At 42.4% G+C, this 11,533-nt stretch overlaps 1 protein-coding gene across 2 annotated transcripts in view; it reads right to left on the bottom strand.

Annotated features, from left to right (window-relative positions):
- tmem161a (transmembrane protein 161A) overlaps nucleotides 1-11,533 on the bottom strand; it is a 45,401-nt gene that overhangs the window by 6,466 nt on the left and 27,402 nt on the right. For both annotated transcript variants that reach the window (XM_059990958.1, XM_059990959.1), the window contains 2 exons: nucleotides 5,221-5,395; nucleotides 1,014-1,110 (listed from right to left, as the gene is read on the bottom strand). In XM_059990958.1, the coding sequence (XP_059846941.1) occupies nucleotides 1,014-1,110; nucleotides 5,221-5,395 (272 nt within the window). The remainder of the gene's footprint in view (nucleotides 1-1,013; nucleotides 1,111-5,220; nucleotides 5,396-11,533) is intronic.

Raw genomic sequence — 11,533 nt, 5'->3', positions numbered from 1 at the left:
ACAGGTTTTTTCCACCAAGGTTGGCTGAAACTAGAACTAGAGGGGTAGTGAGAGTGTGGGCCGAGATGCCCGTGCAAATGCTGAATGCAACTTCAATCTCAACACTTCAGAGAAGTTTGGATAAGTACACGGGATAAGAGGGGTAGAGAGGTAGGTATGGTGCGGGTGCAGGTCAATGGGACTAGGAAAAATATGTTTGGCATGGACTAGATTGATCAAAGGGCCTGTTTCTATCCTAGAGTGCTCTTCTGTCAGAAGTCTATAGATCCCCACAGCCTGAGAACATTCAGAACTCAGAGATACAACACATTTGGCATTTGCATTCTCAGCCAAGGCTGGCGATTTCGATTGCTAGAGTCAGGGAATGTGTGACTGGGCACTATTACCAAAGAGCCACTGCAGATTCTGTTGCTGCACCATTGAGTGGATAAGGCAAGGATGGTGTTCAGGGTGTATGCAGCAAGTGCTGGGAGAATTCAGAACAAAACCATCAAGACCCCTCACCCAGCAACTGGATCAATGTCACCTCCAGTACACAAGTGTAAAAGAGAATAAAATAATTGTTACTCTGGAACTGTTCCCCCAAAGCTGCAGCAGGGGAGCAGCTTCCGACACCCAGACAGGGCATTCATGGGATGCCGATGGGCTGCCACATAATTTCACAGGCTGGTTAAGAAAGCGTATCGTGTGTTTGTCAGGGGACTGTGTTCAAAAGATACGAGGTAATGTTGCAGTTCAATAAAACCTGTTAGACCACATTTAGAGTATTGTGTTCAGTTCTGATCGCCTCGTTATAGAAAGGATATGGAAGCTTTGGAGGGTGCAGAGGAGATTTACCAGGATACCACCTGGTGTAGAGAAGATGTTTTATTAAGAGATGTTGAACAAACTGGGGTTCTTCTCTTCCCGAGTGAAGGAAGATGAGAGGTAACTTTATAAAGGTGTACAAATTCATAACAGGCATAGATCAAGTGGACAGCCAGAGACTTTTTCCCAGGGCAGAATTGGCTTACCCAACACTTTAAGCAGCAGAGTAGAGTGTAGCAGGAGAATGGTGGGGCCCAGGTACTGCACGGTGACCACACACAGGTAGCAGAACACTCGGGAAATCTGGTATAGGAGAAACAAAAATACCCTGTAAGTCACCTAACATGGACACAACTGTCCACTGAATACACCGGGGGGAATCATGGCACTATGTCACATATCCCCTAGGATCATGATTTTAGAATACAGATGCAATCCCTGGACTGGGAACAAACACCAGGTGATATCAAGCCCAGACAGTGTTCTCAAAATAAACTCTCAAATTAAGTCCAATTTCTTAATAATTGGTTACTGCAACATAACTTTCAACTCCAGCCCACGCTCAAATCCCTCCTGGAGTGAAGGGGATTGTTTTGTTGTTGAGGCTGTGCTGCTGTGTTATTTCTGCTGAATATTGCGGACATGGTACCTTAGCACCAAGTGGTGACACTTGCAGGCTGCCCCTAGCACATCGTTAGATGGTGTTGGTTGTCAATGCAAATGACACATTTCACTGTATGTTTCCAAGTACATGCGACTAATGAATGAATCTGAATGATAGTCAACTGGTCGGCACACGAGGAAGCTTTACACTGAAGTATCATGAGCTGTGTGTGATATATGTTTCATGGGGGCACTGTGGTCCGGAGGAACGTTGTTTCGTTTCGTTGTATACATGTAGTCAGATAACAATCATGAACTTAAGACCATAAGATATAGGACCAGAACTAGGCATCAAATCTGCTCTGCCATTTCATCATGGCTGATCCATTTTTTGTCAGCGTTAGTCTCCTGCCTTCTCCCCATGTCCCTTCATGCCCTGACCAATTACGAATCTATCAACCTCTGCCTTAAATATACATAAAGATTTGGCCTCTGCCACTGCCTGTGGTAATGAATTCCAGAGATTCACCACTCTCTGGATGAAGAAACTCCTCCTCATCCCCATTCTAAAATGATGTCCCTCTATTTTGAGCCTGTGTCCACTGGTCCTAGACTCTCCCACCATAGGAAACATCTACTCTTTCAAAGCCATTCACCATTCGATACATTTCAATTTGGTCACACATCATTCTTCTGAATTCTAGTGAATACAGTCCCAGAGCCATCAGACACTCTTCACATGACAAGCCGTTCAATCCTGGAATCATTTTTGTGTACTTTGAATACTCTCCAGTTCAGCATATCCTTTCTAAGATTAGGAGCCCCAAACCTGCTCACAATATTCCAAGTGAGACCTCACCAGTGCTTTATAGTGAGCGAGTGAGGCATCTATCAGTCAGGGTCAACCATGGATATTGCGTCCTAACTGTCTAGATACGCAAGCCTACACAGTACAATGTGGAGGGCCCATACAGCAAGCTTTCTCTCTTCCCAAAGGAACCCAAAGGAACGCCAGTGTTGCTGGAGTTGCAACTCAGTAGACTGCCTTAGGGACTCGGTCTCTAGATTTTTCCCTCAGGGTTTTCCCCATGAGTGGGTATAGCCACTAGGCAGTGGGGGCCTTGAGATCAGAGCTTTCCTTCTCCTAGATGAGCTGATGAGCCCCATCTGCCTGAAGCGACTGGTTTTAAGATGCCAGTAACCGGCCTTTGCCCATCCTGTCAGTAGAAATAGGCTCGCCGGGTTTAATAGCAAAGTCACGTGAAGATCAGGAGCAGAATTTGAGGCGCACATCAGTGGGAGCATTTAATAGATAGTGGGAGTTTGTCCCCATTACCGCCCCTGGCTATAACAACATTAAGGAACCTATGCTTTATAAAGTCTCAACATTACATCCTTTTATATTCTAATCCTCTTGAAATGAATGCTAACGTTACATTTGCTTTCCTCACCCCAGACTCATCTTGCAAATTAACTGTTAAGAAATCCTACACAAGGACTCCCAAATCCCTCTGCACCTCAGTTTTTTGTATTTTCTCTCCATTTAGAAGATGGACAGTCCTTGCATTTCTTCTACCAAAGTGCATAACCATACACTTCCTGACACTGTGTGCCATCTGCCATTTCTTTCCCCATTCTCCTAATCTGTCCAAGTCCTTCTGTAGCCTCCTTACTTCCTCAAAACTACCTGCACCTCCGCCTTTCTTCATATCACCTGCAAACTTTGCAACAAAGCCATCAATTTCATCAACCAAATTATTGACAAATAACATAAACGGAATCAGTCGCAACACAGTCCCCTGTGGAACACCACTAGTCACTGGCAGCCAGCCAGTGGTTCCCACTCTTTGCCTTCTGCCAATCAGCTACTGCTTTATTCATGCTAGAATCCTTGTAATACCATGGGCTCGTAACTTGTTAAGCAGCCTCACGTGTGGCACCTTGTCAAAGGCCTGAAAATCCCAAGTACACAACATCAACCAATTCTCCTTCATCTATCCTGCTTGTTATTTCTTCAAAGAATTCCAAAAGATTTGTCAGGCAAGATTTTCCCTTGAGGAAACCATGCTGACTATGGCCTATTTTATCATGTGCCTCAAGTACATTGAAACCTCATCCTTAACAACATCTTCTCAACCACTGAGGTCAAACTAACTGGGCTATAATTTCCTCTCTTCTGCCTCTCTCCCTACTTGAAAAGTGGATTGGCATTTGCAATTTTTCAGTCACCCAGAACTATTCCAGAATCTAGTGATTCTTGAAAGACCATTACTAATGCCGCCACAATCTCTTCAGCCACCTCTTTCAGAGCCCAGGGGTATACACCATCTTTGTCCAGGTGACTTATCCACCTTCAGACCTTTCAGTTTCCCAAGAATGTGCCTCCTAGTAATGGTAACTTCATGACCCTCAACACCTGGAACTTCCACCATACTGCTGGTGTCTTCCAGAGTGAATACTGATGCACCATACTTATTCAGTTTGTCCACCATTTCCTTGTCCCAAACTACTAGCTCTCTAGCCTTGTTTTCCACTTTCACAATTTATGTACCTGAAGAAACTTCTGGTATTCTGTTTAATATCATTGGGTAGCTTATTTTTGTATTCTATCTTTACCTTCTTAATGACTTTTTTAGTTGCCTTTTGTTGGTTTTTAATAGCTTCCCAATCTTCTAATTTCCCATTAATTTTTGCTCTATTATATGCCCTCTCTTTGGCTGTTATGTTGGCTTTGACTTCTCTTGTTAGCCATGGTTCTGTCATCTTATCTTTAGAATATTTCTTCCTTTTCAGGATGTATATATCCTCTGCCTTCCAAATTGCTTCCAGAAATTCCAGCCATTGCTGCTCTGCCATCATCCCTGCCAGTGTTCTTTTCCAATCAATTCTAGCCAACTCCTCTTTCATGCCTCTTTAATGCCCTTTACTCTACTGTAATACTGATATATGTATCTGATTTTATCTTCTCCTTCTCAAATTTCATGGTGAATGTGATCACATTATGATCACTTTCTCCTAAAGGTTCTTTTACCTTTGATCTCTCCAGTTCATTGCACAACACCCAATCCAGAATAGCTAATCCCCCAGTGAGCTTAACCACGAGCTGTTCTCAAAAGCTATCTCGTAGGTGCCCTAGAAATTCCCCCTTTTGGGATCCAGCACCAACCTGATTTTCCTAATCTATCTGCATATTGAAGTATCCCATGACTATTGTAACATTGCCCTTTTGGCATGCATTTTCTGTCTCCTGTTGTAACTTGTAGATCACATCCTTACTACTGTTTGGGGATCTGTATACAACTCCCATCAGGGTCTTTTTACCCTTGCAGTTCCTTAGCTCTATCCACAATAATTCAACACCTTCCGACCCTATATCACCTCTTTCTAGTGATCTGATTTCACTTTTTACCAATGAAGCAATACCACCTCCTCTGCCTTCATGCCAATTCTTTCAAAACAATGTCCATCCTTGGACATTACATTTGAAGTTCGCATTACAAAGCTGGAACGGAGAACTTGATGGAAAATACTGGCATGGTGCTACTGAGAAGTGCGATAAATTTTATGAGCAGCCTTGTGTTGTTGGGCCTATTGTTGTGCTACTTGAACAGATTTCTTCATTAGCCATGAGGCAACCATTTCCACTTAGGAGAACAGGCTGATATTTTGTCAGCCATGGCTCCTTCACCCTACTACCTTTTCCTGCCTCAGTGGGACAGATCTATCCAGAACCCCCAAGAGCTCCTTGTGCAGCCTCCACATTTCTACTGTGACTGCTGACCCTCCTTCTCCCCATGATGCCATGCTTACCTTCCGCTGAATCTCGATCATGGAGATGCAGCCGGCCTCCCTCCTCATCAGTTCCACCCACCGCTCGGCCAGGTTAAGGTAGGCCTGTAGGTGATAGCGGGTCAGCAGAAGACGCAGTGTGCAGAGCCCCAGGATTATCCACAGGCGCATTGTGTTGTACATCGAATCAGACAGCCTTCAGGAGCAGGAAGGAAATGCCAGAGTCAGAGAGACTACACCATTGTGGGAGACACGACTGCAGATGGGCAGGATTGCTTAGAGAGCAGGGCTGAGGGAAAGAAGCTCGCCTCAGCCCTCGTTTGAGTCTGATTGTGCTGAGCCAACAGATATAGGCATCATTCCAGATGGGAGACAGGACATTCAGGAAGTACAAAGCCCTTTTTCCCAGTATTTTACAGTTTGGCTTTTGCAGTTTGGTTGCTTGTCACTGTTTGATTACATGTTTCATCTCACAGATTACATGACATTTCTTAGTTTTCCTCTATATGCTTGCATAAAGGCTATCGGAGTGAAAGACCCCACAGAGGGGAACTCTGGGGTCATCCTCCTCCATTATTTGTGACGTTTACTGGGAGTGCTGCAGCAGAAGGGTTTGAAGCATCGGTGAGGATCCCTACCACCCACTCCACAATTTCTGACCCACTTCTGTCAGGAAGGAGGTACGGGACAATCAGGACTAGTGGACTGCCAGATTGGGTAACAAGATGTGAGACTAATGAACACCCTGCCACCACTGATGACAGTGAGCTATTTACTGTTTATCTGTCAGGCACACTACATGCATTCTGAATTATATTTTATTGGAACGTTAGAAAGTTTTTGACAAGTACAGGCCATTCGGCACAAAACACTTGCCAAAGAACAGAGAGGGAGGCAAAAGAGGTGGGGGCGTGGCATTGCTAATCAGGGATAGTGTCACAGCTGCAGAAAAGGAGGAAGTCATGGAGGGATTGTATTGGGAAATGAACCTGGTCAGGTGTCAGATCACTCGGTGGGAGAGCATTTTGGAGACAGTGATCACAACTCTATCTCCTTCACCATAGCACTGGCAAGGAATAGGAGCAGACACTTTGGGAAAATATTTAATTGGGGTATGGGGAAATAGGATGTTATTAGGCAGAAACTTGGGAGCATAAATTGGGAGCAGATGTTCTCAGGAAAACGCAAGGCAGAAATATGGCAAATGTTCAGGGGATATTTGTGTGAAGTTCTGCATAGGTACGTTTCAATGAGACGGAGAGGATGGTATAGTTAAAGAATTGTGGCATACAAAGTATGTAGAAAATCTAGTTAAGAAGAAAGGCTTGTGAAAGGTTTAAGAAACTAGATACTATTAAAGCTCTCGAAAATTACAAGGTTGCTATGAAGGAGCTTAAGAATGGAATTAGGAGAGCCATGAGAAGGCCTTGGTGAGCAGGATTAAGAAAAACCCCAAGGCATTCTACAAGAATGTGAAGAGCAAGAGGATGAGCCGTGTGAGACCAGGACCAATCAGGTGCGATAGCGGAAACGTGTGCATGGAGTCGGAGCAGGCAGTGGAGATATTTGATGAATACTTTGCTTTAGCATTTACCAGAATTGTGGGGATGACTTATAGTCAACTGAAATGCTTGAGCATACAGACATTAAGGAACAGGATGTGCTGGAGCTTTTGAAAGGTACTAAGTTAGATAAGTCTCTGGGACTGGATGAGATATACCCCAGGCTACTGTGAGAAGCAAGGGAGGACATTGCTGAGCCTCTTGCAATGAATTTTGTGTCATCAATGGGGATGGGAGAAGTATTGGAGGATTGGAGAGTTGCAAATGTTGTGCCCTTGTTCAAGAGAAGGAGTACAGGTAACTCTGGAAATTATAGACCAGTGAGTATGACTTCAGTGGTAGGTAAGTTGTTGGAGAAGATCCTGAGAGGCAGGATTTATGAGCATTTGGAGAGACATAATCTGATTACGGATAGTTAGCATGGCTTTGTCAAGTGCAGGTTGTGTCTTACGAGCCTGATTGAATTTTTTGAGGATGTAACAAAACACATCGATGAAGGTAGAATAGTGGATGTAGTGTATATGGATTTCAGTAAGGCATTTGATAAGGCTGTCCATACAAGGCTCCTTCAGAAAGTAAGGAAGCATGGGATCCAAGGAGACCTTGCTTTGTGGATCCAGAAATGGCTTGCCCACAGAAGGCAAAGGATGGTTATAGATGGTTCATATTCTGCATGGAGGTCGGTGACCAGTGGTGTTCCACAGGGATCTGTTCTGGGACCCCTCCTCTTTGTGATTTTTATAAATGACCTGAATGAAGAAGCAGAAGGGTAGGTTAGTAAGTTTGCTGATGACACAAAGGTTGGGGCGTGTTGTGGATAGTCTGGAGGGTTGTCCTGGAGGGTTTCAGTAGGACATCGATAGAATGCAGAACTGGACTGAGAAGTGGCAGATTGACTTCAACCCAGATAAGTTCATTTTGGTAGGTCCAATCTGAAGACAGAATATAATATAAATGGTAAGATTCTTGGCAGTGTGCAGGATCTGAGAAATCTTGGGGTCCATGTCAATAAGACACTCAAAGCTGCTGCATAGGTTGACAGTGTTGTTAAGGCAGTGTATGGTGTGTTGGCATTCATCATTCGTGAGAAAAGGTTGAGTGTGCTTGGCCTTTTCTTCTTGGAGCAGTACAGGATGATAGGTGACCAGACAGAGATGTATAAGACAATGAGAGGCATTGATCATGTGGATAGCCAGAGGCATCTTCCCAGGGCTGAAATGGCTAACATGAGGGGGCAGAGTTTTAAGGTGTTTGGAAAAAGGTACCAAGGGGATGTCAGGGGCAAATTTTTCCACACAGAGTGGTGGGTGCGTGGAAAGCACTGCCGGTGGCAGTGGTGGAAGCAGATACAATAGGGTCTTTAAAGAGCCTCTTAGATAGGTACATGGAGCTTAGAAAAATAGAGGGCTATGTGCTAGGGAAATTCAAGGCAGTCTCCAGAGTAGGTTACATGGTCAGCACAACATTGTGGGCCAAAGGGCCTGTAATGTGCTGTAAATTCTATGTTCTATGTCTGCTAAGAGACTCCTGGATAGGTGCATGGAACTTAGAAAAATAGAGGGCTATGGGTAACCCTAGGTAATTTTTAAGGCAAGGAAATGTTTGGCACAGCATTGTGGGTCAAAGGGCCTGTATTATGCTGCAGGTCTTTTATGATTCTAAATTACCTTAGTCAGAGGGTGGTAAATCTATGGAATTTGTTGCCACAAGCTGCTGTGGATGGCAAGTCATTGGGTGCATTTAAGGCAGCGATAGATAGGTTCTTGATTAGCCAGTTCATCAAAGGGTATGGGGAGAAGGCAGGGGAGTGGAGATGACTGGAAGAATTAGATCAGCCCATGATTGAATGGCACAGCAGACTCAACGGGCTAAATGGCCTACTTCTGCTCCTATACCTTACGGTCTTGAGGACTGTGTAAAAGCCAAGGAAAGGGCATATAAGGTAGCAATAGTGAGTGGGTAGTTGGATGATTGAGAAGCTTTTAAAATCCAATAAAAGGCAACTAATATAGCTATAAGGGAAAAGATGGTAAGGGCAGAATAGCCAATAATATACATAATACCAAAAGTTTTTTCAGTTATATAAAGAGTAAAAGGGAGGTGAGAGTTGATATTGGTCCACTGGAAAATGATGCTGGTGAGGTAGTATTGGGGGACAAAGAAATGGCAGACGAACTTAATGGGTACTTTGCACCCGTCTTCACTGTGGAAGACATCAGCAGTGTGCCAGAAGTCTCTGAATGTCAGTTAGCAGGAGTGAGCGTCATTGCTATTACAAAGGAAAAAGTGCTAGGCAAACTCAAAGGTCTTAAGGTGGGTAAGATACCTGGACTGGATTGACTACATCCCAGAGTCCTGAGAGAGATTGCTGAAGAGATAACAGACTCAAGAATCACTTGATTCTGCACACTTCCAGATGACTGGAAGATTGCAAATGTCACTCCACTCTTCAAGAAGGGAGGAAGGTAAAAGAAAGGAAATTTAGGCCAGACAGCCTAACCTCAGTGGTTGGTAAGTTCTTGGAGTATTTTATTAAGGATGAGGTTTTGGAGTATTTGGAGACTGATGATAAGTCAAGGTCAGAATGGTTTCTATAAAGGGAAATCTTAACTGACAAATCTGTTAGAGATTTTCGAGGAAGTAACAAGCAGGGTAAACTAAGGAGAGGCAGTGGATATCATTTACTTGGATTTTCAGAAGGCATTTGATAAGGTGCCACACTAGGCTGCTTAACAAGATAAAATCCTCTGGCATTACACGAAAGATATTGGCATGGATAGCGGAATGACTGACAGCCAGGAGGCAGTGAGTGCGAATAAAAGGGGCCTTTTCTGGTTGGCTGCCAGTGACTAGCGGTGTTCCTGGGGGTCCGTATTGAGACCGCTGCTTTTCATATTGTTTGTCAATGATTTGGATAATGAAATTGATGGCTTTGTTGCAAAGCTTGTGGATGATACAAAGATAGGTGGAGGGGTAGGTAGTACTGAGGAAGCAATGTGATTGCAATTGGAAGAATGGGCAAAAAAGAGGCAGATGGAATAGTGTTGGGAAATGTAAGATAATGCATTTAGAAGGAACAATATTTCAGACTATTATCTAAATGGGGAGAAGGTTCAAACACCAGACTGAGGAGTTCTCATGTAAGACTCCCTGAAGGTTAATTTGCAGGTTGAGCCTGTGGTAAAGAAGGCAAATGCAATGCTGCCATTTCTTTCAAGGGGAATAGAATATAAAAACAAGGAAATAATGCCGAAACTTTACAATACACTAGTCAGGCCACACTTGGAGTATTGTAAACTGTCTTGGGTCCCACATCTCAGAAAGGATGTGTTGTCATTGGAGAGATTTCAGAGATTTATGGAGATGATCCCGGGAATGAAAGGGTTAACATATGGGAGCATTTGGCAGCTTTGGGCCTGAACTTACTGGAATTCAGAAGAATGTGTGGTGATCTCATTGGAACCTACCAGGGTCCCAATTTATGGAAATTTACCCTTTAAATTAGTTAATGACTTTTTTACTTATTTAGGGATCAAAATCACAAAAAACCATAAAGATTTATTTAGATTTAATTTTTTACCCTTAATTGATCAGATTAAAGGTTTGTTTACTAAGTGGTCACCTTTGTCTTTATCCCTAATAGGTAGGATTAATGCTATTAAGATGGTTATTTTACCTAAGTTTTTATATATTTTTCAAGCGATACCAATTTTTATCCCGAAATCTTTTTTTACTAATGTTGACTCTATAATTTCTTCATATATATGGCAGAATAAAAATCCAAGGTTAGGTAAAACATATTTACAGAAGACAAAAAAGGAAGGCGGATTAGCATTACCTAATTTCAGATTTTACTATTGGGCAGTTAATATTAGATATTTGTTATGTTGGTTGAAAGATGGGGGTGGATCTTTTGGCCCTTGTTGGGTGAGTTTAGAAACTAAATCGGTATCAGCTTATGCTTTGGGTTCTATTTTAGGGACTTCTCTCCCTTTCGCTCTTTCTAAATTGCCGAAACGAATTGACAACCCGATAGTTAAACATACATTGTGTATATGGTTTCAATTTCGGAGATTTTTTGGGTTGACTCAATTCGTTTTAAATAGTCCTATTGTATCTAATTGTTTTTTTCACCCTTCCATTATAGATCAAGCTTATTCGGCTTGGAAAACTAAGGGATTACTAAGATTTTCTGATTTATTTTTAGATAATTGTTTCATGTCTTTTGAACAATTATCCAACAAATATAACTTGTCGAGATTTCATTTTTTTAGATATTTACAGATTAGACATTTTTTAAGTTCTGTACTCTCTACGTTTCCAAATTTTGTGCCTTCAGATACTTTGGAGAGTTTATTTGAATTAGACCCTTTTCAAAAAGGGCTGATTTCAAAACTTTATAATATAATTATGAAGATACGTTCAGAGCCTCTTTATAAGACTAAACAGGATTGGGAAAGAGAGCTTAGTTTTAGTATTTCTAGTGAGAATTGGGATAGAATTCTTCAATTAGTTAATACATCATCGTTATGTGCCAAACATTCACTAATACAATTTAAGGTCGTACATAGGGCCCATATGTCCAAGGATAAATTAGCTCATTTTTACTCTCATATAAGTCCTATTTGTGATAGATGTCATTCTGAAATTGCGTCTTTAACTCACATGTTTTGGTCGTGTTCATTTTTGGAGAAATATTGGAAAGATATTTTTGATATTATTTCTGCGGTTTTGAATATCGATTTACAACCTCATCCTATTACCGCAATTTT

This window comes from Hypanus sabinus, chromosome 16, assembly GCF_030144855.1.
Source record: "Hypanus sabinus isolate sHypSab1 chromosome 16, sHypSab1.hap1, whole genome shotgun sequence".
In the NCBI taxonomy this organism is placed as follows: domain Eukaryota; kingdom Metazoa; phylum Chordata; class Chondrichthyes; order Myliobatiformes; family Dasyatidae; genus Hypanus; species Hypanus sabinus.
Note: the sequence above shows the minus strand (reverse complement) of the source record. Positions and strands in the feature narration are given on the sequence as shown.